This window comes from Myotis daubentonii, chromosome 16 (genome assembly GCF_963259705.1).
Source record: "Myotis daubentonii chromosome 16, mMyoDau2.1, whole genome shotgun sequence".
In the NCBI taxonomy this organism is placed as follows: Eukaryota; Metazoa; Chordata; class Mammalia; order Chiroptera; family Vespertilionidae; genus Myotis; species Myotis daubentonii.
In genome coordinates, this window is record NC_081855.1 from 12010109 (window position 1) to 12027033 (window position 16925).

At 39.1% G+C, this 16925-nt stretch overlaps 1 protein-coding gene across 1 annotated transcript in view; it reads right to left on the reverse strand.

The window, feature by feature from the left end:
- Positions 1-4252, reverse strand: part of TEKT3 (tektin 3) — a 28814-nt gene extending 24562 nt beyond the window's left edge. The window contains exons 1-2 of the mRNA XM_059671739.1: positions 3657-4252; positions 937-1020 (exon numbers count right to left, since the gene is read on the reverse strand). Coding sequence (XP_059527722.1) covers positions 937-1020; positions 3657-4235 — 663 coding nt within the window. The 5' untranslated portion in view covers positions 4236-4252. The remainder of the gene's footprint in view (positions 1-936; positions 1021-3656) is intronic.
- Between the last annotated feature and the right edge of the window lie 12673 nt (positions 4253-16925).

Sequence of the window (16925 nt, forward strand, 5' to 3'; positions counted from 1 at the left end):
CAAATAATAATAATAATAATGGAAACAATCTAACTATTAAAAAAGAGAAGATTGATTTTTCAAAAAAAATGATAGTGGATCATGATGTAACCATTAAAATCATGTATTAAAGCATATATAATGATGTGTGGAAATAATAACCAATACAAAATTTTAAATGAATAAAGCACTATTGGGGTTAGGGATGTAAATCAGCAGAACACAGAGAATTCTTAGGGCAGTGAAAATACTTTGTATGATTCCATAATGGAGGATGCATGTCATTGTACATTTATCCAAACCAATAGGATCTACACCACCAAGAATGAGCCCTATGGGTAAACTATGGACTTTGGGTGAAGATGATGTATCCATGTAGGTTCATGATTTATAACAAATGTACCATTCTGGTAGGGGGTATTGGTAACTGAGGCTGCTATGCATGTGTGACTACAGGGATTATATGTACCTTCCTCTCAATTTCGCTGTGAACCTAAAACTGCTCTAAAAATTATCTTTTTTAAAACAGTGCTGCCTTCCCACATGTATATTTAATAATCACCATTGAACACTGATCTAGAAAAAAATCACTAATCAAATCCATATATACTGTATATTTCTAATCCTGAAGACATGTCTGTGTGTCTTTAAGTTGGGTGGTATCTATCTAAGTATTTAATAAAAAGAAAGCTTAAATACCCCTAAATTAATAGTGATTTCTGTGTAAGTCATATCCAGGTGATTTTTATCTTTCTTTATCCTTTTCTGAATCTTTCAAATTCTCTAAATAAATATCTATTACTTTTCTAGCCTAAAAAGGTTGTTTTCTAAATGCTATAAACAATTGATGTTATAATTTCTTATTTATAAGTGGCTATATGTAACATCACTTTTGTTTTAACATTAAATGCATGTTGGCAGCTAAGTTTCTGGTTGAAGCATTTCCCCCATATTTACCGTCAGCAGCTCTGCTTCTACTTCATCGTGAACTAGGTCGATGCCCATTCTCTTCTCTCGATGAAACAGACATTCTCGAGCTACCTGCAGATACACAGATTAGAAAAACCTCTAACACAAACTGACTAACACCTGTGACCTGAGTGTCTAATGACCTGCTTCTAACACAAGTCAACAAACACTCCCAATACCAACTTTTCAAGCCATTTTGTTGGAAATGTAGGGTCAAACCAACCATGACAACTACTAGTAAGTAAATCCCTTGTTCTAGACAGATGATAAAGAGTTAGCTCTTCAATTGTAGTTTGAAATTTTTCCTAATTTGGAGAGCTGACAAAATGAAGCAGATAATATCAACTTGATCTCCACAAATTAGCACCTGAGAAAATTACTTGGTGTTAATTTCTTCTACAGAAATACTTCAATAAACTGAGTCTTCAAGGTATTATTTATATTATCTCCAAAAATTTTCTATAAGAAGAGTAAGGGAAAAAAAAACAAACGATTGTCTTTAAAGACACCAAAATATTTGTGTAGCCAAAATCCAAGCGATTATTTTTAAAAAGGCAATTATAAAAATAAAATTGTCTTATCCATTAAAGAGAAAAATACAGACAAATAGAAGATGATTTAGCCATACTCCTATCACTGTTTTGTTTGTTTGTTTTTAACAAAACAGAGATTATAGTGTCCTTATAATTTTATGTTATGCTTTTTAGGGTTGACATTAAATGATAGACCCTATTCATAAAATAATCTTTGAGACAAAGTATATTAATGGCACCAATGGAAAATAGTTTAGATTGCTAACAATAAATTAAGTATGAGAGAACATTATGTAATACTTTTTCAAAGACTATTTCATGCTATGTGGTGACTTTATAATGTTAAATTTAAAATTTTTTTAAATATAATAGTATGAACATTATAGTCCAGATATAATATTATTGAGCAAAATCTTTGAGTGAATCTTTAATTTTTTAATAGTGCAATTTACATCTGATAGATGATGATTAATGAGTTGACAGGAACTCTGATTATTTTAATGTGTATTACTAAATCACTTTCCAGGAAGTTTCTTCTTTCCACAGTCCTACCAGCAATATATGAAAGTGTCCACTTTCTGAACTTTGCCAATCCTAGATGTTATTGATTTTTTTGTTAATTTTATAGGCCAAAGATGGTTCCTTCATTGATTTAATTAGCATTTTTATGAAGTTTTAACATTTTTTCGTGAGTTGACAATCTATATCTTCTCTTTTGAGAGAGATCAGTTTACATGACTAATTTTAATCAGGGCCTTCAGATACTATATTGATAATAAATAATCAAAAACTTCTGGGCAAATATTGAAGAAAAAATTCAATTCAAGTGAGAACCATCTCACTGAAAGTAGTCATCTCTGAAAGGAGCACTTTTCAGGATAATTTAAAGTAAGTGAGGTTGGGTGTAGCAGGGTGTAGAATAGACCAGAAATCCTCACACTGAATGGAGCACAGAGAAAGTATGGAAGGGCTTCTAATCCCTCAAAACGATTCATGAGTTACTTTAAAATGACATAGTTAGTGTCTATCAACCTCTCTTAAAATTTCTGGTGGGTTGCATGTATTTGTATGTGCTTGTTTTTAATGGGGAGGGGGCACAAAAAGAGTAACAGTGTGTAGGGGTCTCCAACAAACTCTTCAACCCACTAGACATCAGCTCCTTGATCCTCTAAACTCTGCCAGTACAGATGTAACAATAAACTATGGGAAATGCTTATCATGTGGCAAATAAGTCACACAAATATAAAAATGGTATGAGCTTTGCTCACACACACACACACACACACACACACACACACACACACAGAATGTCTTCAGTGATGGTGTATAGAATGAGGTTGGAGTGCCCTCACACACTCAGAAAGTTGGAGGCAATTTGAGTCCACTCAGAAGCCTGGTCAGAGGCCAGTAACCAACTGCAATGTGGCCTCCATGACCCCAACTGGCTTAACCTCAGTCCCATTTCTCTATTCAACCAAACTATTCCATCTCCTAAGATCTCGTTTGGCCCGACTGGTGTGGCTCCATGGTTGAGCGTCAACCTATGAACCAGAAGGTCACGCTTCAATTCCTGGCCAGGGCACATGCCTGGATTGCAGGCTTGATCCCCAGTAGGGGACATGAAGGAGGCAGCCGATTAATGATTCTCTCTCATCATTGATGTTTCTATCTCCCCCTCTCCCTTTCTCTCTGAAATCAATTATATCAAGAATATATATATATATATATGGAAAGTCTCATTTGATCACTTTCTTGTGCCAAGAAATGGAATTATACTGTATACACAGGCATTTCACAACCCAAACTAAACAAATAGTTGGTTTTATGGGTGTATTTTCCCCCAAAATGTTGTTTATGTTAATCCAGGAACATCAATGACCAAGATGAAAATTTCATCTTCCCATCTCTTAAATATATTGTATGTTACAAGGTGTCTCTTTAATTAGCCTCATTTGCCTTGCATTCAGAATTCTTTCTGCTTATATGATTGTTCTGTATAATGTGTAAAAATAGCAATTGTTTTAACATTACTGGCACCAGTTACAAATTGATTGATAGGGGCTGACTTCTACAGGTGAAATAAAACCCAATTCAACCAATAAATAACCTCAGAAATTCAACCAGTGAATTATAATCATAACAACGGAGTCATTAGTCATTAGGCCTTATATTTACCTGAAGAGGGGCTTCCGTCTCCATCAAAGCCCTCTCCAATTTTTTCTTAACATCAGTTAGTTCATTTGTCTCTCCAATCATTGAATCCAGCTCATGAATTATTTCAGATTTCCAAAATCCTATGTCATTGACTCGTTCTCCCAAATTTTGAGTGGAATCTGCCTGGGTTTTTCTTATTTGTTGATATTTGTCTTGAATCAAGCGAGATGTATCTACTCTTAGACTCTCTGAATTATGTCGGGAAGTGTTGGATTCTTGATAGTTGGTTAAATTGGACCTATACCAATCATCAGGAGTGTACCGCGTGAAGAGAGTGGTTCTATTGGAAACGAAGGGGAGCATGGTGCTCTCGGACAACTTCTGAGATCTGGTGCAGTAGGGGCCCAAGGTTGGTGAGTCAGCAGCTACTTTGTAGTATGTGCTCGGTCTCCAAGGAAGACTTAAGCTATGGGTCATATTGGAGTGGGGGAAGCGGTCCCTATAGCTTGATGTCACGGAACTGATCGCTGGTAGAAAGTTGGTTGGTGTTGGTTTAGGATGGGCATAAGTTGCCGTTAAAGTTGAACCTAAAAACTCCATGATGCTCAAACAGTACTTGTAAATCTCTCCTGTTTAAAAGGGGGGGAAAAGGCAAAAATAGACAGTCACATAATTTAATCTTTGGTGAAAATTTACAAATAAAAGGCCACATCTGACTTAGTATTAGTAGCAGTGCTACCTAATACATATTTGTTTTACTCTGATACCCACCTTTACCAGTGATAATATATTCCAATATTTTTTCATTTCTATGTTGCCAAATATATTAAAAATCACATTTTTAGATTGGCTATTTGATTTTTTAAAATATTTTCAAGTTACAAGAAGTAATATTGTCCTACAATAAATTCAAATTAAGAGCCTAAACTATGCATTTTAACAGATAGGGGTTCAAATCTTGACTCTTCTATTTACAAGCCATGTGACATTGGGCAAATTACTTAACCTCTTTGTGCCTCAGTTTCCTCATCTTTCAATTGGGAATAATAGTACTTCTTTGGATTGCTATGAGGGGTATTAGCAGCAAGGCCCTGCTTGGCAGCATCCCCCACACAATCTGGGTTATAATGCTCTGCTTGGTAGGCAAACATAGCTCAAGGCAAGTAAGTAGATCCCCTTCCTGACAACGTGGCACCTGTAAGCACTTACAATGTGAACATTCTAGGGACGCCACTGAGGCACTGAGGTTTGAGGATTGAGTAAGACAATGCTAAGGATGTGGAATGCTTTAGCACAGTTCTGGGCACATAGTAAATGCTCAATAAATACCAACTTCTAAAATTACTAATACAGAGGAATATATAAAATAAAAGGTAAATATCCATTCTCCCTCCCAAAACTGAACTCAGAAGTAGATACCATGGATAGTTCATTAATAGTTGTATCTCTCCAGACTTTTCCTCTTCATATGACAACATATGTATTGTTTTTAAACCTGCATACATACACCATTTATTCATATGCACAGAGATTTTTAATACATAAAGTAAATTACCTTAATCATTATAAGTATTATTTTGGAACATGCATCTATGTTTTGGACTTTTCCCACTAAAACATACAGATCTACTTCATCTTTTCTTACCAGTTGAAAATATTTTATTGTCTGAAAATTATGGTCATTATTAGTCCAAATAGCGAAGGTTACCATAGCTTATGACATACTTTTCAGCATCTAAATATCATTCTGTTTGGGGTTAATGCCTATGGATCCATTTACTGAAAAGGAAAAATCAAATCAGATTCAATTCCATAGCCTTCTCAGAATAAAAAGCATTCAATTATTCAAATAGCTATGTCTTGAAGCCTTTGGTATCCAAACCACAAAATAATCTATCTGTAAAATTGTGGTTAAATAAAAATCCACTTGGACCACATGTGATAAAATAGCTGCCCACTGCCAGTGGGATGTCCCACCTGAGCTTAGATCCCTGACTTTCCCTCAATTCTTCCTTCCCTTAGCCCCCACACATACACTGGCCATGCTTAGAGTAGATCGTAAAAAAGAAACCTTAATAACCACTTGCAGTTCTTCCCTTAACTATGAAACTTAAACACTGCCTTTTGAAACAACAAATTCAAAGTAACTTGAGACCTTAGCATCCTCATAGTAAACCTTAGGCTGTTCTTAGCTCTAGTCTAACCTCTTCCCCAAGTCAAATCTGGAAATAATCCAGTAGTTTTCTTTCAGCAAGAAGCTTCACGTGACTTTTCTTAATTCCCAACAGTAAAGGCTCTAAAAGTGAATGTCTCATTTGATCCTTCAGCCAATGGTTTCCAAGTGCAGGATTACCATATGTATTTACACAACACCTATTATGTTCAAATCTTGAGGGAGCTATCTTTGTTAAATATTGACCCATGGTCATTTCTCCAAGGGATGATGTGTGAAGATGCAAAGGTTCATTAGGGGTGAGGTATAATTTAGAACCTGGAATCTGAAGCATAACGCTCGGCTGTGTAAAGTTCACAGATGGAGAGCTCCTTATATATGGCGGTAAGTTTCACATGGAGACAACATTCCATGGCCACGCTGAAGTTCAAGATTCAGCCAGCCATCTCGCACATCACTCAGGAAGGCTGAACCAAAGACAACAGCAATGCAATGCCTTGTATTTTGGGTCATTATTGATAAAACATATTGAGAGTGTCATTGCCTAAGAAATACTCAAAAACTCAACATAGACTCATTCTCCAACCAGGATAGAGAAATAAAAACTAGACCTAGCCTCTTACCTATAAAAACTAGGCAAAATGCATGAAATAGTTTTTCGATATTGGACAAAAATCCTCACGGGACTCTGATCCGTGAAAGAAGAGAAACAGATAAGGTAAGCCTTCTGACAGGAAACACAGGGCCTGGCAGCATTCGTAAGTTAAGGAGATCAGATCAGAACTGAAGGCACTGAAACAGCTCTAAGTAGTGAAGCAGGTCCTGGAATAATGCAGGCTGTACAGAGAAAGACCTCCAATCTACACAGTGAGTCTTGGCTGCTTGATAGGCTGCCGGTACATCTAGGGACCTTCTACAGACCTTGGCGAAGAATGATGGCAGACTGTCAGCTGAACCATTTCTAGAGCCCCAGAGAGTGGAGAGACTTGCACCAGTCAGAGTGGAGAGTTATCGGTAATCACCTGGCACATTCCATGGAGACCCAGAGAGATCACCTGGCACATTCCATGGAGACCCAGAGAGGTCACACATTAGAGACGGGGCTGAACTACTTCTAGAATGCAGCTATTGAAAACTCACTCTAGCAAACTTAAAAAGAGACCTCAAAGAGATCAAACTACTCCACAAGTCATTAAACTGCCTGACAACATCAAGACACCCAAATATATAACATCATGGTGTCCACCATCTGATCAAACACGTCCAGGCATGACAAGAAGCAGACATTTCTCCTTAATCAGGAGAAAACTCAGTCAATAGAAACAAGCCTATGAATAGCAAAATGTGATGGCACCAGCAAATTATGTACGCGCATTTAAAGAACAAGAACATAACAGAGACATGGAAGATCTAAAAAGAAGCCAAATGGATTTATCAATAAAATATACAACATATACTTGCATAATTTCACTACATGGGATTTTCAGCATATTAGATACAGGAGATGTAAAGATTAGTGAGCTTCAAACTAACCAATCCAAAGAAGAGTTTTTAAACTAAAAAAATAAATAAATAAAAATAAAAAGAGCCTCAGCAATCTATGGTACAATGTCCAAATGGTAACATCATGTACTTGGAGTGTCTTAAAGAAAAGGGAGGGGAAAAAAAGCTTTGAAGAAACAATGGCTAAATATTTCTCAAATTTTATGAAAACTACAAATCCTGAGATCTAAGAAGTTCCACACAATTCAAGAAGATAAATACACACCCATGTGCGCATGCCCACATGCACTGTCACCGCCACTACATGGCCTCAAAACTCATCATAACCAAATTGCTAAAAATCCACAATAAAGGGAAAAACTTTAAATCAGAGTCAAAGGAACAAAGATAAGAATTAGTGCAGAATTCTGGTCAGAAACTGTGCAAGACAATCAAACATCTTTAAAAGCTGGAAGAAAGTGTAAGCCTAGAATTCTGCATCTGGTGAAAATATTCTTCAAAGATGAAGGTGAAATATTTTTTTTTCATAAAAACAAAAGCCAAGAGAATTCATCAGCAGCAGAACTGCTCTAAAAGAATTGTTAAAGGAAATTCTTCAAGCAAAAGGAAATTATACCAGATGGAAATTTGGATCTAAACAAACAAATGAAGTGTCAGGAATGGTAAGCATGTGTTCTAATATAAAACTTTTTTAACTTTTAAATTTCCATAAAAGATGGTTGTTTAAAGTAAAAATAAAAAAAAATTATGCAGTTTATTTACAAATTAGAAGTAAATTATATGGTAATAATAGCACAAATGATGGGAGAGCTAAAGTGGAATGTATTCTTGTAAGGGTCTTATTTTATAACTAAAATGGAACAATGGAACTTAAGTATATACTGCAATAAGTTAAAATGCATATTATAAGCTTTAGGGCAGCAGTTATTAGGATGTAAGCCAGGAATTTATGGGCTTGTCTAAAACCTTCAGGGGTGACAAGGTCAAAACTATAGGGTGTCCTCCCAAAATTACACAGACTTTGGCTGCCATCTTTAATTCTAACGAGTTAAATCTGAAAAGAAACATCAATTGAGCTATCAGCTGTTAAAGTGTGTATACATTTTTTGGAGGACACACTGTATTTGCATAGTAAATACTTAGATACCATTTGCCTTCTTCACTCATTCTCTCATAAATTTACAAGTTTTCCAGCTGTGACGTGATACATCACAACAGACTGAGTGCAGGACCCAGCCACTAAGAAATTTTAAATCTTTGCCAAAAATGTAAAACAATGTCACTCTTATCACTAGTTATTTTGTTTCAGAAAACAGATTTTTAAATAAAAAACTGTTATTTATATTACTGAACAATGGGTTTTTAAGGTTATTTTTCTAAAGAATTAATTTTTTAATTTTAAATTTCTAATATAATAAATATCAAGAGATGTAATCCATTTAAACTAAAGCTCTTTAGGTCCAGCATGAAGCCATTTGAATATAAAGGGGTTCTAAGACCAAAATGTTTTTGAACTGCTGACCTTGAGCAATCTCTAAGAAAAAAATAAAACAGAGTTAACACTAATAAGCCAACAGTGGAGGGGAAAACAGGGAATACGTACAAAAGACATACAATTAATTCAAGATAAGAGAGACAAAAATAAGACAGAGAAAACAAACAGCAAGATGATGGACAGGAACCCAATCATATTGGTACTGACATTTACAACAAATGGTTTAACAATCAAATGAAAAGGCGCAGATTTTTAAACTGAATTTAACAAAGCAATATTAAACTGTATGCTGTGTAGTGAAAAACACAAAATACGGATAAGTTAAAAACCAAAGTATAGAGAAAAATATGCTATGTAAACACTAATAAAAAGAATACTGAAGTGGCTATATTACTATCAAACCAAGTAGATTTTAGGACAAGAAATATTATCAAAGATGAAGAGAGAAACAGGATAAATTGATTAATAAGGGAGATAACAAATAAATTATCTTACATGTCTATTTAACCATTATCAGAATTTTAAACACATGAAGCATAACTAGCAGAACTAAAGTAAAGAGGAACAAATCCACAGTCATAGGTGGATCGTTCAACACTCATCTGTCAGTAGTAGAACAAACAGAAAGGAGTTGGTGATAGGATATTTGAACACTACAATTAACTGGATCTAATATATGTATAGGACACTCCACCCAAAACATCAGATTACACAATATTTCCAACTGCACAAAGAACATTCACCAAGTAGACGATATTCTGAACCATAAAACAGGTCTAAATAAATTTAAAATATTGAAATCATGCAGAGTATTTTCTCTGACCGTATCAGAATTAAATTAGAAATCAGTAATGGTAAGGTATTTGGAAATCCTCAAATAGCAGGAAATTAAACAACATCGTTTTAAATATCCTCGAGGTCAATGAAGAAATTTCATGGGAAACTGGAAAATATTTTGAACTAAATGACAATGGAAACACAGCATATCTAATTGTGAAATGCAGCTAAAGTAGTGTTAAGAGGCAAGTTCGTAGCTTTAAATGCTTATATCAGAAAATAAGAATGAGCTAAAATCAATAATCTATTCTTTCATTTTTAATAGCTAGAAAACAAAGTAAATCTCAACTAGAAGGAAGGAAATAATAAAGAGAGAAACATCAATAAAGGGAAAATGGGGGGAGGGCAATAAAATCCTAATAGTAAAATTGATAAATCTCTTTCTGGGTTGATCAAGATAAAGAAAAAGAGGAAACAAAGGAGGACAAATTACTAATATTAGGAATAAAAGAGGGGATATTACTATAGACCCTGAAAACATTAGAAAAGTAATGAAGCAATATTACTAACAACGTTATGCCAATAAATTTGACAATGTAGATGAAAAGGACAAATTTATTTCAAGACCAATACTAACTAAAGAAGAAACAGATGTCACGAATAGTTTCATAGTAATTAAAGAATTGAATCTATAGTTTAAAATCTTTCATCAAAGAAATCTTCAGGCCTGGATGAGTTTACTGATGATTTCTACCATACTTTTAAGGAAGAAATAATACCTGTTTTTAAAAGCCTATGTGTACTTTGACACTTTGCCTTTTCCAACATTTAAATTATTCTCTAAATTCTATCTCAGTCACTTCCTAGGAGGGTGAGACACATACTAAGATCATTAACTGTTATTATAAACTAGAGGCCCAGTGCACAGGTTTGTGCACCAGTTGGGTCCCTCAGCCTGACCTGTGGGGATTGGGTACAAACTGGCTCTCCGACATCTCCTGAGGAGTCCCAGATTGTGAGAGGGTGCAGACCAGGCCCAAGGACCCCACTGGTGCATAAATGGAAATTGAGGTTGGGGAGGGACTGCGGGAGGGCTCCAGGGTATGCCCGGCCTGTCTTGTCCAGTCCCCAGCGGCTGGACCCCAGCAGCAAGCTAACCAACCAGTTAGAGTGTCTGCCCCTTGGTGGTCAGTGCGCATCATAGAGACTGGTCAAATGGTCGAATAGTCAGACACTTAGCATATTAGGCTTTTATATATATAGATATATCATCTTTCTAAGTAAACTGAACACATTCTTTGGAAAAATAAATGAAAATAGCTGCAGAAAAATCAATTCCCTAAATCATGCAATTGTTTTTTTAATTATACTTTTTGTTACGACCAAAAGCATAAGATATGAGACATGTGCTGCTAAGTCAAATACAATGTTTGGCTGTGTTCATTTAATGTGGGCTCAATAATTATTTACACACTGCAAAATACTATAATAGTCTCATAAATATTAACATGGTAAAATATAATCAATCACACAGAGATTTTAAGTACTAGAAAACTTGATTTACAATCCAAAGGGTAGCCTCTAGTTGGATAAACAGATTTTATTAGCACGTTTAGGCAGTACTTTGAGATCATAAATATTTTAAGCTATAAAAAATCTATAGATCATTTTCTGCAGAAGACAGGCCAAGTGCAGAGGGTTTCCACAACTTATCCCACACTCTGCCCCAGATGAGTGACAACGTGAAATGACCACATACAAGCTCGGTTCTTTTGGTCATATACATGAATATACAGTGTTAAACTGGAGTAGAAAGAAAACACTGACCCAATATATTAATAAGTACCAGAATCAGAAGAAGAAATTTAATCAGATTTCAATGTTTCAGTAATTTATCTTTATGCATATATTAAATAAGAATGCAGAAAAAGTTGAATAATCTCTCTCCCCCTTGCAAAAAACTCAAAGTTTTATAAGGACTCCTTTATTGATGGTGGAAGTTTAAATTGCTCTACATTAGAGAACTACGTGCCCGTATCTCATAGAGTTGAAACAGTGCATTCCCTGTGATTCTGCAATTCAACGTTCTGACATCTACCTAGAGAAACTTAAGCATGTACACAACTAGAATGTACAAGAATATCTTTCTAATAAGTTTTTAAAGGAAACAACCTGAAAAAGACCATCAACTGGGGTGCACATGCATAATATGTGATAAAGTCATATAAAGCTTTTCACAGAATGGATGACCTATGTATAGCATGATATCACTATGTAAACTTAAACACTAAATGCTGGTCCTGGGGTAGAAGTGGAGAAGGAGAGAGGGAACAGGATTCCCAAGGGTACGTGGGAGGCCTCATCTGTGCCAGGAACAGTTTTATGGTTGTTGTTGTACGAGGCATGGGTACATGGATGCTCAAACACACTATTTTGTGAAATATTTTACTCTAGGTCAGACAAAGACTATTTTATCAGATACCTCAAAAACACTTTGCCTATCAGTGAAAGTATTCGCTTGCTTTTTTCAGTGACCAAAGGAGTACTTTTGCCCATGTAGACAATGTTTATTGAACCAGAACACGGTAAGCATCCAGGGAAAAAACATAAAGGGGCTTGGTCTAAATTCGAAATACAAGTCAGAGCTTCCCAGCCAGAGCCCCACAGAAGTGGCAGCGCGGGAGGCGACACCAGCCTGGGCACGAATCTCAGGAACTGTCTCAGAGGCAAGGCGACTGTCCTGCCCCCGCCGTGCCTGCACCCAGCTAAAGCAGGAAGCACGAGGAGCAGTGTCTGAGGACACAAACATCACAGTGACAACGCACAGCACTGCTTGGAGGTGTAAGAAAATATGAGTTAGAGGAGGGTCCGGGGTTCGGATGCCCCTTCTCCGGGTTCTGCGTTTACTTCTCAGTCCTTCAAAAGCCTCAGAAACTTAGATCACGAAGGTGTGGGGGTGGAGGCTGGATAGGCTGACTGTGGGTTTGTGTGTGTGTGTGTTTTTTTTGGGGGGGGGAGGGGTCGGGGAGCGGGAGGAAGTAGAGAAGTGAAGGGGGTAGGAATTCCAGGTTTTCCATGACCTCACCTCGAATTCTGAGGTCAGAATCCTGTTTGGGGAAGGGGCCTCTAGAGGGGTCGCCTCAGCGAGGAGCCAGCGAGACCACTCACCTGTCGCAGGTGCCAGGTGAGGGGCGGGGAGCGAGAAGGGTCGCAGACCCACCACCTACCGTCCTCGGAGGCTCAAACCCCACCGGCTTGGTCTTGGCACTGCTTTGCAGTGACGTCAGAGCCCGAGGACCAGTCAGCGGCCGCCCCCGTCGGCTCGCCAGGAGCCGATTGGCCAGTGGGTGGAGAGGCGGGCGACAGAAGCTGGAGGAACAGGTTACCATGGACGCTGTCGCGCTTAGTAACCATGGCTCTGGGAAGCCCTGCCTGACCCTGGAGGTGAAAGGGGTGAAGGACAACCCCAGAGAGATGGCTGGGTGATGCCTGTTCTCTGGTACCTGATTTGGACTCTTCTAGCTGCGCAAGCTGGGTGGCCCCTCTAAGGCGCAGGATGCTGACAAGACCCCACATTTACTCCTGTCTTCTGCCTGGCAGATCTGCCATGGTGCCGTTATCTAGTGATCGTCCCCTCCTTCCTCACTCTAAGGAAAAGATTAGAGGCTTTCCCTCTCTCTTGAGCTAATATTTCTGTAAACACCAGTCCATTCTATTCCAACAAGGCCATGTCTTCCATCACTGTTCATCCTCGCAACCCCCTAGAGCCCTGTAGGAGTTTACAATTTGATCAAGGCACTCAAGCTTGGAGAAGCCCACGGACTTAGGCAAGGTCACCCAAGCACTAAAACTCAGATCTGTCCAGCCCAAGGCAGCCTTCCAGGCAGCAGTCGGAAGGACGAGCAGAGTCCTGGGCTCCTCTGCTGCTAAAGAGAAGGAGGCCCTCAGTTAGTTCCTCTTGGTGTGCCTGGCAGGTCCTGTGAAGGTGCACGGAAGGCCGATTCTGGGGGCTTGCTGTCAGAATGGGGCAGTCTGGCCACCCCCTAACAGATACAAGGGAAGTAACTACGGGTTGAGGGCCTCGGCTTTGCCAACCAGAAACTCAGTTCTGTGTGTTTTCCAGGTTTATTAGAGGCTAATTCAAGCTAACTGAAGTCAGAGAAACCCGAAGTAGAGAAGCTGAAATGACCCTGCAAAGGGTTTGCATAAGCAACATGGCACCTCCGACAATGGAGACACCACCCACTGACCAGAAGCCGCTCAGTACCCTGGCCACAGCACTGGACAAGACAAGTTCCAGACCCTGACCCCAGGCCCTGCCCGGGGCACTGCAAAACTTGCCTTTTTGTTTTTCTATGTTTCTTACCAGCAACTCTTTCTATTTCTGGTCAAAAAATCATTTTACCCTGAGTTATTTTTTATTTTTACTTTTTCCTCATGCATAGAGTGTTGACTTTTGTATTAATTTTTAGAATTCTAGATGGGCCTTGCTGATGCCTGTAGCTATAGACATAGTAAATACTACCAGCCAAAGGCCTGCATCTGGTCTAAAATAGACTTCATTTCCTGCAAACTCCTTGAAAATGACACACAATATTTGTGCTTTCACACACATCAAAATGCACAGCATCACTTCTAATTGAATATCAAATTTATTCAATTTGTGAATTAAAAATAAACAGGTGAAATTTAGAACTGGGATTCTAGTTTTTAATCTTGCCCTACTATACCAGCCAAAGTGAACTCTTTTAAAATGTAAGATGATGTCACAGCTTCCATTGCATTTATCATAAAACCCACACACTGTACTATGGCCAGTACCATGGAAGATTGCATCCTTCCTACTGGCCCTGACCTCAACCACACCTCTCTCCCTCCTCACTGTGTGCTGGCCACACTGGCCTTTGCTCAGGTTTTCCCGTGTGCCATGCTGTTTCCTACCTCAGGACCTTGGCATATGCTTTTTCCTCTTCCTGGACCACTTTCCTCCTCAAATGTCCCTGTCCTAGAAGCAGTCCCCCTGCTCAATTATGTCACCCTGCTATACTCCGCAGATCCTTTCCTTCATGGCATTTAGCACACTTTTCAGTTAGTCAATTTGTACAATTATTTAACTAACATCTGAGCTCCCTTCCAGAACATAACTGTCAGGAGGGGAGGAACCAGGACTCTCTTGCCCACTGTTGAGTCCTCAGCAGTTACCTGGCACTGGAAAGGGTGTATCCACACCTCTAACAACTTCTATGGGACAAAAGACCTCGCCCATAACTGAGCTCACAGTTTTACTGAAGGTTTGAAAGTCAGACTGTTTCTGATTCCAAACTGTGGTGTGAATGGTGAGAGAAACGCCCCCCAGCACTTACATGGCTGCTCTAATGTTCATAAAGCACAGACGTTCTGACATTAGCTCCATGAGTTTGTTTATGTACTTATTACGTGTGGCCCTCCACCATGTACTATAGCAAAAGCAGAAGTGGGAGCCATGGCCCCCTTGGCAGAGCAGGAAAATCCACCAAATTGATGCCAACCAGACAAGGTATCTGCATTCACTCAGAAGCAAACAGTCCAGAGATATGCTTAACACACGATTATCCTGCTCACACACCTTTGCTGGTTCCTCAGAGTTTGTAAAACAAAGTTTAAACCCTTTAGGTTGGCATCCAAGGCCCTCTGTGTCCCAGTCTGGCTGTTTGGCCCTCCCGCCCACTCCATGATACCAAACATGAGGGCACAGAGCTCAGCTCCAGCCACCCAGCTCCCAGTGACCCCAAGAACGTGCTGTCATTTCTCTGTATCTATGGTTTGCTCAGACTCATCTCTCAGTCTATAGTTTTCTCCCTCCCATCTTTGCCTGCATAATTGCTTCTTAATCTTTCATGTCAAGGGAAAATGCTACTCCAAAGCATTACTGATTTTTCTTGTCAAAACGAATCTCTTGCCCTAACTGATTTGGCTCAGTGGATAGAGCGTCGGCCTGCGGACTGAAAGGTCCCAGGTTCAATTCCAGGCAAGGGCATGTACCTTGGTTGCGGGCACATCTCCAGTAGGAGGTGTGCAGGAGGCAGCTGATTGATGTTTCTCTCTCATGGATGTTTCTTACTCTCTATCCCTCTCCCTTCCTCTCTGTAAAAAACCAATAAAATATATTTTTTAAAAAACAAAACAAAATGAATCTCTCCTTTTCTGTGTTAGTTTGTATCACATGTATTATATAATCTATTTGATGCTATATTTATTTACTAATGTTTTAGCATTACTTCATAGACTGTAAACTCCTTGTATCTGCACACACACACACACACACACACACACACCACTATTGCACTGCAATAATACAAATCATAGCTAGTATTTCATTAACTCTGTACCATACACCATATATCATGCTAGGGCTTTACTTACATCACCCAGTTGATCGTTCCTAGTCACAGTATGGGACCGACTAGTATTGTTTCTAGATGAGGTAAAAGAGGTTTGGAGAGAGGTTGAGGAGTATGCCGCCTTCGCCTCCTCAATGCTCCCGTGAGAAAGGCCCTTCTGCCTGCTCCATGGCAGTCCACGCTGACAGCCTGTTCAGTTACTTCATCTCAGCCTGGTGGCAGCAGAGCAAGCTGACTCTGGGGCAGAGGTCCCTAGCTGGGAGCCCTTCAAGTCAACTTTCACAGGGACAACACCTCCATATGACAGCCTAAATAGTCTAGACATCCTCAAGAAGGGAAGATGAAGGGCCCACAGAGCAGGTAAAATGGCTGGTCCAAGAGAATTTAGGCACAACCTCCTCACAGTTCTGGGACTGGCATCTTTGAAGAAGATGTTTGTTTTCAGCACAAAGTCCAATGGGACCACAGAGCAGGGGCTCAGAAGGCTGACAGTGGCTCTCGGCTACTCTGTGAAACCCTCTAAAGGTCTACAAGATTTAACAGGCCGAGCAAGAGAAACGCGTGGGAAGCTTGTCACCGTGAGTGTGGCTGAGGAAGTCAGCAAGTAGCCGGGTCAGCCTGTTTCCACACAGAGCAGCAGCCCTTGGAAGCTGAGAGGGAGTCAGAGAACCCTTTCCTTGGCCCTTTAGCACAGGCAAAAGAACCTTCTGCCTGCCTTAGGTGGTGTTCCTCCAAGTGCATTCCCGGGACAATTAAAGAGGCTATCTAATAAACCAAACAATAGAAGTTCTATATCAAATACATTTGTGGATTCTGGGGCAAAGTTCAATGGGTTTCTTTAACAGGAGAATTCTGAGTCTTTAATGTACCAGTTGCATTTTCCCACAGGATTCAACCCCAGTTTTTAAAATGGGACACTTGTTAACATTCACACTGAACGCATTCGGAAAGCCCTGGTTTAG